General features: G+C 45.6%; 1 protein-coding gene and 1 long non-coding RNA gene across 2 annotated transcripts in view; one reads left to right on the top strand and one right to left on the bottom strand.

Annotated features, from left to right (window-relative positions):
• The window catches only part of LOC310743629, a 232,848-nt gene that overhangs the window by 132,764 nt on the left and 83,682 nt on the right, over positions 1 to 16,402 (bottom strand). The gene's annotated exons all lie outside the window — the stretch shown is intronic.
• On the top strand, positions 794 to 9,861 carry NOL12 (nucleolar protein 12). Its single transcript, XM_083573988.1, has 6 exons — positions 794 to 951; positions 3,297 to 3,402; positions 4,758 to 4,806; positions 5,314 to 5,456; positions 6,640 to 6,737; positions 9,228 to 9,861. Exons 1-6 carry the CDS (start codon positions 869 to 871, stop codon positions 9,397 to 9,399), a joined length of 651 nt encoding a protein of 216 aa, XP_083430114.1. The 5' UTR covers positions 794 to 868; the 3' UTR covers positions 9,400 to 9,861.

Raw genomic sequence — 16,402 nt, 5'->3', positions numbered from 1 at the left:
GACCAACTAAGTTAGTTCTTGGTATGAGCTTTCGTGTGCATGCACACTTCTTCAGATACACTGAAACAGAAGTTGCCAGATCCTTCTATATAGTGAGAAGGTGGGGAGGGGTATTACTCAGAAGGGTGGTGGGAATGGGTGGTTGGCAGATAGCTGAGATGAGCCTGTTGACGACTCTTAACGACTGCAATAGGTCTTACAGGAAAAAGCAAGGGGTGAGAAGGTGAAAAATGGCTTTGTCATGTATAATGAGATAAGAATCCAATGTCTTTGTTCAGACCAGGTCTCTCCATGGTTTTAAGTTTGGTAATGAGTTGCAATTCAGCAGCTTCTCTTTCCAGTCTATTTCTGAAATTCCTTTGTAGTAATACAGCTACTTTGAGATCTTGTATAGAATGTCCTGGGAGATTGAAGTGTTCTGCTACTGGTTTCTCTGTCTTGTGAATCTCTGTCTTGTGATTCCTGAAATGAAGTCTCGAGCTGCTCTACCTATCAAACTACAGCACCCAGAATTCTTTTTCCCCCCGATTTTTTTATTAATTTTCCACATTTTTAAACAAACAAACAAACAAACACAAATCATAACTAAACTTAGTCCAATATTAATATCAGCGCCCAGAATTCTTTGAAGCGGTGGAGAGGGGGACGTAATTCGAATCTGTCGCGTGCACACAGTCTGCATTGCTTTTTCTTTCTTTCTTTTTTTAATGCAAGGCTTGGGGAGCGACACGCCTCCTGAAGAGGCAGCCGGGCGCCGCCAGTCGGCTGTGCTGGGTGGAGGAAGGGCCCAGCAGCGAGACCCAGGCGGAAGAGGCGGCGTCGAGGCTCCGGCCCCGGAAGAAGCGCGCCTTGGCCGCCGGAGCCCAGCATGGGCCGCAAGAAGAAGCAGAAGCAGGAGGGTCGCGCGGCGGCGCTTCGCAGGATCGTCACTTTCGACGAGGAGAACCGGCGGTGAGTGCAGGGGAAGCGGGCGGCCGGGCGGCAAGCTGCTTCTCCCTCCCCGCGCGAGGCGACGGGCGCGGCTTCCCTGCACGAGGTCTCCCATCCAGAAGTGCCTCTCGCCGCGGGAGGTAGCGGGGTTTCGCGCCCGGAGGGCAGCTGCGAAACGCTCGGAAGCAAACCGCGTGAGCACTGCAATCCGAGGGTCTCGTTCACACGTGCAGCGGGACGGGGATGGAGTGGAGTGTGCTTCGACGGGGCGAGGGAAACACATACATAGACAGTGGTACCTTGGTTCTCAGACTTAATCCGTTCCAGAAATCCGTTCCAAAACCAAAGCGTCCCAAAACTAAGGCGCGCTTTCCCGTAGAAAGTAATGCAAAATGGATTAATCCATTCCAGACTTTTAAAAACAAACCCTAAAGCAGCAGAACTGTCCAGTAGCACCTTAGAGACCAACTAGGTTTGTTCTTGGGAAAGCTTATACGGTCATACCTCGGGTTGAATATGCTTCATGTTGAGCGCGTTCGAGTTGCGCTCCGCGGCAACCTGGAAGTAACAGAGCGCGTTACTTCCAGGTTTCGCTGCTCACGCAGACGCTCAAAATGACGTCACACGCATATGCAGAAGCAGCAAAAAGCGACACGCGCATGCGCAGACGTGCCATCGCTAGTTACGTTTGCTTCTGGATGCGAACGGGGCTCCGGAACGGATCCCGTTCGTATCCAGAGGTACAACTGTACCAAGAGCAAACTTAGTTGGTCTCTAAGGTGCTACTGGACAATTTTTTAATATGTTTCAACTGCATCAGACCAACACTGCTACCTACCTGAACCTACAGCAGCAATTTAACATGAATTTTACTATCTAACGAGACCATTGATCCGTAAAATGAAAGCAATAAACAATGTACTGCAGTCACACAATCAATCAATCAGTAGCTGAACTGGGTTCCACACAGTCACAAAAAAGCTGCAAAAACAGACCTCAGCGTAACACTCAAATTGGAAGTGTGGCACTCAAAATGGAGCACGTTCGGCTTCTGAAAAATGTTTGCAAATTGGAACACTTATTTCCAGGTTTTTTGCAGTGTTTGGGTTCCAAGTTCTTTGACTACCAAAGCATTTGAGAACCAAGGTACCCCCTGTACACACACAACATTCCCACAAAGCAAACAAGTATAATTATTATTTATTATTATTTATTCAACTCATACACCACCCTATACCCGGAGGTCTCAGGGCAGTTCACAACAAGACCATAACATATAAAAATCAAACCAAAAGCAGTAACCCAATACCTCCCCCCACCAGCCACATTCTAAAAGGGTGTTGGATGTCAATAAGATCAACCAAAGGCCTGGTTAAAAAGCAACGTGTTTGCCTGGTGCCTAAAGGTGTATAACGGGCAAATAGCTAGACTGAGTTTTATAATAAAGTCCATTCTGCCTATTTTATCTATTTACTGAATTTCTATACTGCTCAGGTTCCCCAGTTTACAATATAAAACCACAAGCGTACCAGAGTAACAAACAAACAAAACACTAATCCTCTCATACAGTTTAAAAGGCTGTGTAATTAGCCAAAGGCCTAGGAGAAGAGGAATGTTTTAGCCTGGCGCCTAAATGTTTTTTAATGAATGTGCCAGGGAGAGCATTCCCCAAATGGGGAGCCACAGCAGAAAAGGCCCACTCTTGTGTTGCCACCCTCCAGACCTCTTGGGGAGGAAGCATACGAAGAAGGGCCACATACAATGATTGCAGGGTCCAGGTCAGTTCATATGGGGAGAGGTGGTCCTGAGTCGTTTTAAGGCTGTATAGGTCAAAACCAGCCCTTTGAATTTGGCCCGGAAACTAATGTGAAGAACTTAATTCGTTCTGGAGGTCCGTTCTTAACCTGAAACTTTTCTTCACCTGAGGTACCACTTTAGCTAATGGGGGCTGCCGCTGCGCGATTTCTGTTCTCATCCTGAAGCAAAGTTCTTAACCCGAGGTACTATTTCTAGGTTAGTGGAGTCTGTAACCTGAAGCATCAGTAACCTGAGGTACCACTGTAATATGCTCAAACCATCTTGTCCCTGTGAATAACCACCCGCCTTCAGGGGCAGCCCTACATGTAATGTGTTGCAGTAATCTAACCTAGAGGTTACCGGAGCATAGATAACAGAAGTTAGGCTATCCCTGTCCAGATTCTAACTCCTGTGTGCACCAGACCCTATAAAGGGAGCTTAGACCATGATGCTGATGGTGCTGTTTGTGGCTTTATAAGGTGATTGAGAAAGATGGCTTTTGAGCTGCTAGGGGATAGCTGTTCTTCCAGTGTCTCTGACTTGCTCTTTGGTATATTTACTCTTCCCAGGGATTACTTGACCGGGTTCCACAAGCGTAAGGTTGAGAGGAGGAAAGCGGCTGTGGAGGAGATAAAACGCAAACTGAAAGATGAGCAAAAGAAGATGAAGGAAGAGGTATATATTCTGGGCGGGGAGGGATGTATTTTCAAAGCAAACACAATAAAATATCAGACCTTTGTCAGCTTTTCCAATTCTCTGATGAAGTGTCACTGTATTAAGTAATACTGCATGGTTCGTGAAGCTATAGTGAAGCAATGGTTGCCTAGGAACTATTGAATGAGTTTCCTTAGAGTTTCCTCCTGGTCAGAAACGGTTTTTGCCAAGAAATCTGTGGCCCTCTAGATGTTGCCAGGCTACAACTCCCATCATCCCTGACTGATGGCCAGACCTGATGGGAGTTGGAGTCCAGCATTGTTTTTGGGGCCCCACGTTTCCTATCCCTGCTGGGAGCCTATGACCAACAGAATAGCCTGACAGACAGGATTTCTCAAGGAACATGAGATTCCTACAATGACTGGTTTGGCCCCCAAAAGATCATTTAGGGAGCTGCATTATACTGAGCCAGACTATTGGTCCGGTTAGGTCAGTGCATGGACTGGTAGCAGCTCTTGAGGGTTTCAGAATAGGGTTCTGTCCCATCCTTATCTGAAGATGCCCAGGATTGCACATGGGAACTTTTGCATGTAAAGCAGATACTCTGCAACTGGGCTACATCCCTTGTTGTTTATCACACCCTGATCCTCATGCCTCTTCCAAAGGTCTGTTTCTAGGCTTGCTCTCCTTCTATTTTGGCTTGGTCAAAACCTCGAGTCTCCTTTCAGTCCTACTTCTCAGAAGCCTGCCTTCCATTTTCCCTTCGTGCCCTTTAACACCACACAAGAGTATGCAAAATTGCACTTGTTCGCTATCCTGACAACCTATTCTTCCCTGTCTTTCCTACTCATCATCTCATTCTAGACATGCAGCCCAGACCTGTGTTTGTTTAAAGGTAAAGGTAAAGTGACCCCTGACCATCAGGTCCAGTCGTGACCCGACTCGGGGGTTGGGCGCTCATCTCGCTTTATTGGCCGAGGGAGCCGGTGTACAGCTTCCGGGTCATGTGGCCAGCATGACTAAGCCACTTCTGGCGAACCAGAGCAGCGCACGGAAATGCAGTTTACCTTCCCGCCAGAGCGGTACCTATTTATCTACTTGCATTTTGACGTGCTTTCGAACTGCTAGGTTGTGTTTGTTTACTCCATAGTAAAAAAAGCAACAACCCTGGGATTTCAGGCATGATGGACACAGTATTGTTATCTGAGAAACTAAATGCTGGAATTTCCCCAGATAGCTGCTGACTTACTACTTGGCTCCAGAGGAGAAGGTGTGCAAGTTCTGGTTTCTGGGATTTTGGCTGATGTCTCGGATGAGACCAAGCAACTGTTTATCTGAAAGCATTCTAATTATTTGGGGCATTTCTTTGTTTTTAGAGGCACAAAGAATACATGAAGATGTTGAAAGAGAGAGAAGAAGCCTTGGGTACGTGTCCTTTCTGAAGGTGTAACCATTAAAGTGGTCTGTGTTGTTATTTAATGTATTAATCCCCTTTTACATGTGTCGCAAGGGAATTTACAAATGTCAAGACTGTGGAGATAGCAGTTCATTTTGTGCATCTTTTTGGTTATGTGTTACTGATGGACTTTCCCTCTCCTCCACCTTTAGAAGGATAGTTATTGTATGACGTTGCAGGAATCCTAGCAAAGATCAGCCCTCTTGAATGGCTGATGGGATTTGTAGTTCAAATCACCTGGAGTGTATTGGTATAGTTCATTAGAATTCTAAAAACCGTGGCAGAAATCATCTAGTTACAACAAAAAGTAGTTGGGAGTCTCAAGCGCCTGTGTGTATGAAGAAATAGAATATGTAGCAGTTTGTCTGAGAAGTTCAAACTCAGAAGAGTTTCTGCCCTAAATTCTCTATCCGTTACATTGAAGAAACTGTTTTGACACTTGTGATTTCTTTGGGTTCCTTATTTAATCTTCCCAGAGGAAGCTGATGAACTGGAGCAACTGGTAACATCCCAAACAGAGTCTGTGAGCTATGACCACCCAAACCACACAGTCACTGTTACTACAATCAGTGACTTGGACCTCTCAGGAGCACGTCTGGTGGGACTAAGCACCAACGAGGTAATTCCTCTCTGCAAGCTTGTATGTTCAGCCCAATTCTATTTTTTTCTAGAGGTGTATATTTGTTGATTAACTAACTACTGGAGTTTAGGACTGGCATCTCTCTTAAATTATTTAACAATCCCATGTGTGTTCCACGAAAAAAGGTTGCTGCCCCAAGGAGCCTGCAGCTTAAAATTCAGCATAGAGAAGGCATTGGGGGTGGAAGAATATGCATTCAGTTTTGACCTTGTAGTTGGACTTAATTTCCATGGAACTTCACATTCGCGTTTTTGAAGACTGAATCTCTGAACCAGCCAAGTTTGAAAATGTTTCATTTCATGAGACGTCTTGTAAGATAGAAAAGCCATCTAAGCATTTTTCAGGGCCGACCGTTTCTCAAGAGAATATGCTATTGCTAAGTAGGAACCGTGTCTCTGTCCAAAGTGGTACTTGGAGAAGTTCAATATAAGCGTCTCTTGCCATATGCTTTGCAACTCCTGCAGTCCTTGACAAGGGAAATCCTCAACATTAGTCACTTGGGATAAACGTGAACAGCTGGAGGGAGGAGCATTTTCTGTGCTGAGTCCTTGCCTCTTTTGGTATCAGCCAGATTCCCACAAGCTGCTTTTTCAGAGCCCAGCACAAGCTCTGTGCTGTTCAGTCAAATCTGCTTTTGATCAGAATTGTTTCTTCAAAAAAAAAAAAAAAAGATCTTTATATAAACACATGGCTTCACATTCTCTTATGTAGGCTAGAATAAAATGATGGAGTGAGGATCTGTTCCTGGATCTCCCTGGTCCTGCACCATGCTGACTCACATACGGTGCTCTGTGTATTTGAAGGATTTAACATCCTAGATCTCATTAATACCCACAATAGCATTGTATGATAGGCCAGTATTAGAGATGGTGATGAGAGCTTGCATAACAGCACATGGTATCCTTGATTTAAACTGAGGTTTCCTGGCTCCAAGGTCACACTGATAGCCACCACACTTAATGAATATGTGCGAGAGGTTTGTACACCCATGCTGCAAGTTCTGATTTACCCTACAAAAGAAGACAAGTCTGATGCAGTAGCTGATTTTGAAACTAGCTTAGTAAGTAAGTTACTTGTCAAATTGACCCGGGTTCATATATGTTTACACTAGCAGTGCCTAGATTTCTGTGTGGCTCATATGCCTCTTTTTTATTTTTTTTAGGGAGAAGATGCTGGAATGGAAAAAAAAGATGAAGATGCTTCAAGCAAACCTACATGCATCTTTCCTAAGAAATCTAGAGATCCTTTCCTGTCTCAGAGGTAGTTATGATTGGTTAACCATCACCTTTTAACCTTCAAAACCAAGTTCAGAACATCTGTGGCTCTCCCAAGTGCTGCTGGAATGCAACTCATTTCATCCCTGACCATTAGCTATGCTGGTTGGGGCTGATGTGAGCTCAGTATCAGAGGCCCCATGCCTCTGTATTCTAGTTAATTGCACTCATGCCTTGCTGATGGGTTTCCCATAGGGATCTGGTTTGCTTCTGTGAGAACCAGATGCTGGACTATATGGGCTTTAATTCTCATCCACCAGGACTCCTCTTACAGGAGAGCCACAGGGGTTTGCTCTCCCTCACAGAGATAATTCTGGGATTGGAAGAGACCCTCCCCCTTGCTCTTTTTCACCCACTCATAAGCCAATCTGTGAACAAACTGTCTTGAATGTCAGCAGTGTGCCAAGGACCTTGAGTCTTAAGGACTGCCTTGTAAATAAGTTACGCTGCAATCCTACTTACCTTGGATTTGCGCCCCATTGAGCTAGATACGACTTACTCCTGGGTAGAAATAGTTAGGTTTGCACTGTTAGTTACCCAAAACTGCCTCCATGCTGGTGGGCACAGAGGAGAAATGCCTTCTTCTGGGGCCGCTGTGGAAGTGCAAGGTTGTAACTTTTCACAGCCTGTTTAAGAAAAAAGGAAAGTAAAGCCTTCTAGCAAACAGTGGTGCAGAGAGGACAATGCAAATGTACTGTCTTGCCTTCCTCTGCAACCAGCCCAGAAACCAAGCAGAGTGCTGGAGGAGGAATGGAGAGATTTGCCTCTCCTCAACCATCCCACTCACTCACCTGCATGGAATTCCTGGTCACCAGTGGCTACTGTGTTGTTAAATGCAACATGGGTTCAATGCTGAAATACCATTATGTAGCAAAAAGGGTTGATAACCATGCTGCACCACAAGAGGGCATTCTCTGCCTTGTCTCAGCGCCATTCACTCACTTTCTAAATTTTTAGGAGGCAAGGAAAAACCATTGTTGTCCAAGCAGGTTTCTGCGTCACACGTGTTCATAGATGAATGTTTTTATTCCACCATTGATGACATCGTTTGTGTTGTAATCTATCCTTTTAAAATACTGTATGTTAGCAAGTGCATTTTTAAAAAGTGTCGCTGTGTGCAGTGCTCCAGTTCAGGGTTCCAGGAAGCCTGGTTCACATTCCTCCCTCTCCCACATCCTGTCCAAAATAGTCAGCCAATGTTCTGTGCCCACTGAACATGCTCAATCTTCATTGGGGCTGGGTGTTGTTGTTGTCATTTTGGAGTTTTGCCTTTATCCCAAACGTGTGTGTATGTTTGTTTGGTTAGGTTTTGGTGCCTCTGAAGACCTTTTCCATTCCTGCATCAATTTGCTGTCACATTGCAATGAGTTTCCTTAGGATTAGCACTCGACGAAAGAGGTTGTCAAGGTGGGGGGCTGGATCTAGCCAAGCCTCTTGACCCAGGCTGTTGACTGGGCCGCTGTCCTATGACATCAGATGCTGCTGGGGCTGATAGGAGTTGCAGTCCAAAACATATTGAGAGGACCAGGTTGGCAAAATTTGGGTTAGCCTGCAGAAATGGCTTGCACAAGACGTGGCGATGGCCACCAACTTAGATGGCTTTCAAATGCTATAAGAGCAATTCACAGAGAACAAGGCTATCAGTGGCTGTTAGTTATGCCTCTATACCACCTCCAGAACCAGACACAGCATGTGTCTGGATACCAGTTAGCAGGAAGCAATAGCAAGAGAAGATTGTTGCCCTCATGCCCTGCTTGCGGTCTTCCAGGGGCATCTGGTTGGCCTGGTGCAACAGGGCTCTGGTTATGCAGGTCAGAGTTGCCTAGACTGAGGTTGGGGAAAAAGGGGGGTCTTAAGGAGAGAAAAGAGGACTGATTAATATTCCTGGTACAGGGGGAGATTCTGGCAGGTTGCAGATAGAAAGGAGACATCCGATGAGGTTGTTGGACTGCCTATTCCTGTCACCTTTGACTATTGGCTATATTGGTTGGGGCTCCAACAACAACTGGAGGGCACCACGTTGGCTATCCCTCTTCTTTCGACTAGAAGGAGTGGCTAGAATATGGCATTCAGATCATATGACGCTCCCCATGTATCAAGTGAGGCCAATTGGTCCTTGTACAGTCTACGCTGGCAGCATGTCTCGAGCGTGGGTCTTACCTGCTATCTGAGATCTGTGGAGATGCCAGGAATTGAACCCACGACCCTCCATATGCCAGCTGTATGCTCATACCGCTGAGCTATGCCTTCTCCCAGGTGATCTCCCATCTAGGTAGCATACAGGGCCAGATCTGCCTAACTTCAGCAATAGTTATACACCACATGCCTTCCAAACAGAACATGCAGCTGTGCCCTGACAAAGGAGAAGCAAGAAATGGGCGTGGGAAATGTAGCTGGGGCTGAAGCATTTTATAAATGAAGACTGGGAACTGGTTTGCCTCTGGAATTCATTTGTTTGTTCTCCTCCCCGTTACAGGATTTCTTCGCTCACGGCCACACTGCATTCCCGTAGCCAGAAAAAGACCAAAGGAAGGCAGACCAGACACAGCCAAGGATCAAGGAAGAAAGCCCAGAAGCCAACTACAGGGCGGACGAGCAAGACCCTGCGCCGAAGAATGACGGGCAAAGGGAGGCATTTCCAAGACTGAAGTGAAGGCAGTAGCCTGCTAAGTTTTGAGAGCTCTGGCTTACTTGGAAAGCTCATTTTGTGTCAGCGATGTCTCTTTTGTTCAGGGCTTCAGTGGAAGTGCAAAACTTTCTTGAAACTAGTTCGTGAGCCAAGGAGTGCTGGGCCTGTTGCTTGGAAAAGTAAAATATTTTTGTGCACAATAGCCTACTTTGACTAAGCAAGTGTGATTGTTGTGTGTAGGCCCCTTGCTCTGTAACTCCCCACACGAAAGAAAGGACATATGCACTTTTCCCAAGTATTGATAACAGCTAAACTGTTAAATGGTTACGTCTGCATAGAAGTCCAGGGTCTGTGTCCTTCCTCACTGGGAGTTCTGGTGCTATGAATGCTCAGTGAGAGACCACATAGGCCCCAGGCAAACTTCTTTCTTCTGCCTGCATCATTTTTTAATTTTATTATATAAATGTCTGTTGGGAGGAAACTTTGTATGCCTTTATTTCTCACGAACTCTTCTGACACTTGGATTGTAGGAGAATCTGCTGGCTACTATTTATAGAGCATCTGCGACAAAGGGCTTTGTAACTCTCTGCTTTACCCTCATAAAAGATTTGTGCTATTCTCATTTTAGATGTGAAAACACACACAGTTACTTCCCTGTGGTCACAGACAGTGAGTCTACAGCAGAGAAGGGGATGGGAGGCAGGTCTCCCAGATCAAAGGCTGTTGCTCCATCCAAACAAATAGCATGGCCAGGATCCAAGAGCTACTTTAGCTTAGTTGTGTCCATGGGTTTGCATTTACCTGATGGGATTTTTAAAAGATACTTTTGGTGTCATTTCCCACAATGCCCAAAGCCACTCACAGTGTTAGTATCATGCAAACCACTGAGATAGATATTTTTGATTAAGTGGTATATAAATCTTGCTTAATTAATAAAACCACAGTGACTGTCAAAATACAAGACATTTGGAGGGGAAAAATTATTACAGAACATCTTAATAAATTCAAATAGGATTTATTATAGAAATACAGTGGTACCTCGGGTTAAGTACTTAATTCGTTCCGGAGGTATTTTCTTAACCTGAAACTGTTCTTAACCTGAAGCGCCACTTTAGCTAATGGGGCCTCCCGCTGCCGCCGTGCTGCCGGAGCACAATTGCTGTTCTCATCCTGAAGCAAAGTTCTTAACCGGAGGTACTATTTCTGGGTTAGCGGAGTCTGGAACCTGAAGTGTATGTAACCCGAGGTACCACTGTAAATCTAGACTTAATATGTAAGTGCAGAGCAAAAGCAAACTTAGCGTGCACACGCACTCACACCCATTAAAGCTAACCCGTGCAACGAAGAGCTGGTCCTGCTGTCCTCCAAATGACCAGAAACTTAGAGTCCTAGAATCATAGCGTTCGAAGGAACCCTGAGGGTCATCTAGTCCAACCCTTCAATTCAGAAATTCCAACTAAAGTATCCATGACAGGTGGCTATTGAACTTGTCTTAAATGCAGTGCCAAGGGGGTTGGGGGTCTTATCAATGGGGTAGCCAAAGGAAGCTAGCAGTAGCAGCAAAAGGAAAGTGCTGGGGAGGGCAAAGAGGGTAAGTTTGGGTATTCCAGCTGCTGCTGCTATTACTATTACTACTGTGCTACATTTATATCTTAGCATTTCTCCAAGGAGCTCCAGATGGTGTACACACATCTTATCCCCCTCCCCATTTTATCCTCGCAACAACCCTGTGAGGTAGGTTAGGCTTAGAAACTGACTAGCCCAAAGTCACGCTGTGAGCCTCATAGCTAAATGGGGAGTCTATCCCTGGTCGGCCAGGTCCTAATCCAGCACGCAAAACTGCCACACCACACTGCCTCTCTTAGTCTTTTTTCCCCTAACAACAGACCCTGTGCTGTTACGTAAAGTGTTACAGAATCTCCCCTGAATTTCAAAAATGGGAATATCGTATGCATTGATGGGGGTGGAGGATTTTTGGAAAACACGAGGCCCATGTTTCTGTTTGTAGATCTTGTAGCATAGTTCTTCAGATCCTGGACAGTGCTTCTTGCTTATCTGGAGCTGGGTGGTGTTAGGAGGAAAGTAATCTCTTCAGCTACTAAAGGCTGGGATTTCACGTGTCATGACCTGGCATTTGCTTCAATATGTCCACTCCACCAATACAGACAGAGCCCCTCAGACGTGTGTGAAGTAGAAACTCATCTGTTGTCTGCCTCTTGTACAGAAGCAGCAGCACAGACTGGGGTCCCCCCCCTTTGAACTTGTAGAACTGCCTTTGAGGTTATTCTCAAAACAGCTGTTCAGTGAACATGTTAAAAATCAGGCTCTACTTTGCTTTTTGGATACTACGAGTCTACGCGGTAGCTGGTATTCATTAGCACTGTTTCTCAATTGGAGGAGGCACCAATTTTTTAAAAAATAATGGTGCTTAGAGAAGGATGTGCTGAAGACAAGCCTCACAGGCCTGTCTAAACATTGCAGGATAATTCATTGCTTATATAGTGTGCATGTTTTGAAATCATGGAAGCCAGATTTGCAGCAGCAGTTTTCACAAGGGACATATATTTTTTTTAATTGAGAAAGGGCCAGCAACATTGTATTGCCCACTGACTGACTTCCGTATGAAACCACACACACACCCATAACGGTGAGGCGATATTTAACCTATTCTAGTGGGAATAGCACTTCTAAAGAATTGCGTTCATTCTTGGTCCACTTATAGACCCGGCATTGTCACTGGAGCCCTAAGTGTGGGATGTGATGTAGATAGAAAGGTCGACTGCACTTAGCTGTGTTCTGGCAACCTTTTGATTAGACTGTTGCAATACATTAAACACAAAACTGCCTTTGACTGTCCAGACACTTCAGATTGGGCTAGATCTGAAGGCGGTTGGGCTAGATGACCCTCAGGGTCCCTTCCAACTCTACAATTCTTTGATTCGCTTAGTTCAAATGCAGCTGCTTGGCCGCTAACTGGAATGGGCTTCAAGAAACATATTTTTTAAAACGCTGCAGTGGGTGCTGTTCTGTTTCTGCACACAGTTCAAAAGTGCTGGTTTTGCACATTTTAAAACCTGAGACACTCAGGTATGTAAGGACAGTCTTCTCCCATATGAGACTGTGTGAACTTTATATTCATCAACTGAGTCCTCCTGCCTTCTGTGGTTATAATTTACTTATTTTAAAGCACGCACCACCACCCCTCTTTGGACAAAAAAGTCTCTTGGCATGGCTTTCAAATCAGTTAAACACAAGACAAATCCCTGCACTTGGGCTTAAAAGGTCCAACATAAAAGGAAAAGGAGATGAGAGGGAGGAGGAAAAAAGCAAACTCAGGCACCACTTCTTAATAGGTCAGAGAGGCTTATCAGTTGTGACAGCCTGTATATGGAATACCTTTTCTGGGATTCTTGCCGCAAGTTTCTTATCTTTTTGCCATCAGTCGAGAGACCTAGCCTTCATGTCTATGCTGGATTGTCTTAATCTGTCCCATTTGGTCTTGTGCCATTTTTAATTATGAGTTGTATTGTAGAAGTAACAAACAGTGCGCCAAGGAACTGGGGGAGCAATTTACTCATGTAAGCAAGATATAGTACGTAGACATTTGTAAACAGCAAGCGTAAGTATCCAAAATGCCCCTCACAGGAGGACTAAGGCAACTTGTTTTTTGCCTTCTTTGGTGAGATATTTGGGATTCTTGGATAAGTGTGGGGGTGGGAAGAAGAGAGAACATAAGAAGAGCCTGTTGCATCAGACCAGTGGTCCATCTACTCCAGCATCCTGTTCTCACAGTGGCCAATCAGATGCCAGTGAGAAAGTTGCAAGCAGAATCCAAGCACGAGCCCTCTCTCCTGGGGTTTTCAGCAACTGGTGTTAAGAAGCATTACTGCATCCGACTGTGAAGAGGCATAGTTGTGTGTGTGTCTTGTGACTCCCGATCATATGAGGATTTTTGGTATGCAGCTCATAGGATTAAATATTTAGGCCACTCCTGGTGCATGGATAAATGCAAAAAGCACCATTTTCGTGACAATCAGAAGTATTTCTGCTTTTTCGTTACATCTTCTGCTTTCTAGGTTGCTATAGAACCCTTGCTCTGTTTATTTTTTTTTTAATAGGGGGTGTAAATGATGTCTTTTATATTTTTCTTATTGGCTATTGGCTGCAGCTAAGCAGCAGTGTTTGGCTCTTGGACAGCCTCTGAAGTGTTTTCTGTACCCCAAAGTTGTTAACTAGCAAAGAGAATGGAAATTGAGTTGGAAAAGGGCCTGATGTTTTGGTGCTAAATGAAGAAATATCAATGGGTTTGCCCTACTTCTGAGTAACTCGTAATGGTCTGGTTCCACAGCTCAGTGCTGCTATTTTTTCAGTGTTTTAGTTAACCACGTATAATCCTCTGAAACCGGAAGGCATTAGCTTGCCATTGCCTCTGTTGAAATCATACAAGATTGGGGTGAAAATTTCAAATGTCGATTCTTAAAAGAATTTCTGTCAAATGCCAGTGTTTGCGGGGGGAAATGCCAGTGTTTGCAGTCCTAGCCCTGAGTTGCAGCAGCTGGGTGAACATAAGAGAGCTATTCACTCGATTCCTCGTGCCAGCCTAATGAAGTTCTTATATAAAATATCATTTTTATTCCAAACAATAAAAACAAAACAGGGCAACAGTACAAAGCAGTATCAGGGTTACATGAGTGGTCAGAAGATGACATCACTCCTTCAAGCTAGATGACCTAGCCAAAAGCCTAGTGAATTTCGGACAATATTGTGGCTCTACTGTTCTAAATGTCCCTCATAATTATAATGGTGCAGAGAGGCGGGGGAGAAGTTAAGGGCATGGTGAGCACCCTCAGTTCAGATCCTGGTCTTCTACATGACTGGGTCCCTCCAGAGGCAGTTTTAGGGTAGCATGACCAGTTCAGCTGCACTGGGCACTGCAATGATGATGTAGAAGAGGGGAGTACCAAATTTTAGCGTTTCCCAGGGCGCCGTTGATATTTGAGAGCCCAAAGTCTGCCACTCTCTTGTATGTGAAATTACACTAGCAAAGTAATTCCTGAGCTGAATAGGCGCCCGCTGTAGTTGATGGGGAGCTGAAGATGTCAGCCTTACTCCCACCGCAGTGGACAATCAGATTCTAGCTAATCTAGAGCTCGTTGCAGTTCTCCACCAGAAGTTAAATAGTGGAAGGTTATGGAAAAAGATATGTCTCCTGCACTCCCTCTTATGAAGCCCCCAAGGAGTGAGAATAGCCAAACAGCCATGAACATACCATGCCCTACAGACATCTAGTTGGCCACTGTCCAGAACAGGATGCTGGACTAGATGGATCATGGGCCTGATCCTGCAGAGAAGGCTTATACTCTGGCCTCCTAAACCACACCCTAACCACAGCTGCTAGCAGTGGAGGAGTATCAGGGATTGCTTACTCATGCGTAGACCCTTACTCACTACTAGACCAATATCTCTTGGTCCAAAGATGCATACTGTGTTTTCACTCTTCGTATTGGACCTGAAGCCTATGGCACTGGTGGTCTCAGGGACGGGAGGGGGGGTGCGCCTCTTCCTATGGCAGTCCCAGGAGTTGCACTTCCCCCGCCCTGCTCCTCTGTCTGTGCTGCAGTGTGTCCGAGTGATGCTGCGGAGGTGCAGGACCCCAGCTAGTAACGTCATCCTTGCCTCTTGCCAACTTAGCCGCATCATAGGATTGCAAGGCCTGTCTGCAGTCAGCTGCCTCCATCTGGGAATCGCCCAGAAATGTGCTTGAATGTGCAATGAATTAGCTTTCCTCTTGATGGGCGGAAGAGCAGCTTTCAGTGGCTGGGTGGTCTAATGAAGAGATGCGCAGGCTTTGCTGTAGTGAGTTTCCCCCTGTGGAGAGCGAGAACAACATGGCCAAGGGTATCGAAGCCAAAGCTTCCATGAGGCTGTCATCCCACCTTGGGGGGCAGGTAGACTGAGCGACAGACAAGGGAGGCTCCAGACATGGTTGCAGGGACCCCAGATTTTATGAGAATTGAAAAGGTCCAAGAAAGTGGAGCTAATTTCAGTGGATGCAGCCCATGCAAGTATTCAGGAAAACGTGCCCCTTTGGGTATTGCTGGACTACAACGGTCTCCCTTGGAAGGTGGCGGACTCTCCTTCCTCGGAGGTTTCTAAGCAGAGGTTGGGTGGCCATCTGTCATGGATGCTTTAGATGAGATTCCTGCATTGCAGGGGGTTGGAATATATGACCTTTGAGGTCCCTTCCAACCCTACAATTCTATGATTCTATACAACTCTCATTCTCCCTGGACATTGATTGCCCATGCTGAGTGGGGATGATGATGGTACTTGGAGTCCAATAACACCTGAAGGGTGACTACAGGTTCTCCATCCTGGGAAGGGGATGCCAGGAGCTCATATTCCAACTCTTATGCAGATAGTCCACACCCAGAGTAGCCAACAGGGTGCTCACCAGAGGTCGTTGGACCATAACTCCTATCATCCCTGATCATGCTTGAAGGCACCATCTCGCAGGCACCCTGGTCCATACCAAACACATTATCTATGTAATAGAATTGTGGAGATTTTTTTTCAATAAGAAGATTGCATTCCTTTCTGGGCAACCTCCAGGAAGCCCCGTGCCAGTGGTGGGTGAGGCCAGAGGCAGAAACGGGCCAAGCAATGAAAGCTATCGTTGTTACTATTACTTCTGTACAGTAGGCTATATTCTGTGAACACTCACACACCCTTCTCTATCCTCCATCCGGACAAGCAAGAGGGGTTTATCAGAGTTGAAGGTCACATTCCAATCAGGAAAAAAACAACAACAACACTTGGGGATATGTGAAAGCAGATGTGGTTTTGGAAGAGTTGCAAGGGCCAGACAGAGAGGACCAGAGGGCAGGATTTGGCCCCCAGGACTGAGGGTACCCACACTCACATCTTCTGCCTGTGACCAAGATCTCAGAAACTGCTTCTAGTATGTGGTGCCCAATGCTGCAGCTTGAAAGCTAGTGAGAAATACGTCTGAGCATCCTTAG

Source organism: Podarcis filfolensis (assembly GCF_964270895.1).
Source record: "Podarcis filfolensis genome assembly, chromosome: 10".
Taxonomy (NCBI): Eukaryota; Metazoa; Chordata; class Lepidosauria; order Squamata; family Lacertidae; genus Podarcis; species Podarcis filfolensis.
This window is presented reverse-complemented; position numbering and strand designations above follow the sequence as displayed.

What these genes read in the sequence shown, in the direction of transcription:
- NOL12 (XM_083573988.1), top strand. Translation starts at nt 869, where the DNA reads ATGGGCCGCAAGAAGAAGCAGAAGCAGGAGGGTCGCGCGGCGGCGCTT. An exon ending in AAAAGAAGATGAAGGAAGAG is followed by an intron (nt 3,403 to 4,757) that starts GTATATATTCTG and finishes CTTTGTTTTTAG; the next exon opens with AGGCACAAAGAATACATGAA. An exon ending in AGAGAGAGAAGAAGCCTTGG is followed by an intron (nt 4,807 to 5,313) that starts GTACGTGTCCTT and finishes TAATCTTCCCAG; the next exon opens with AGGAAGCTGATGAACTGGAG.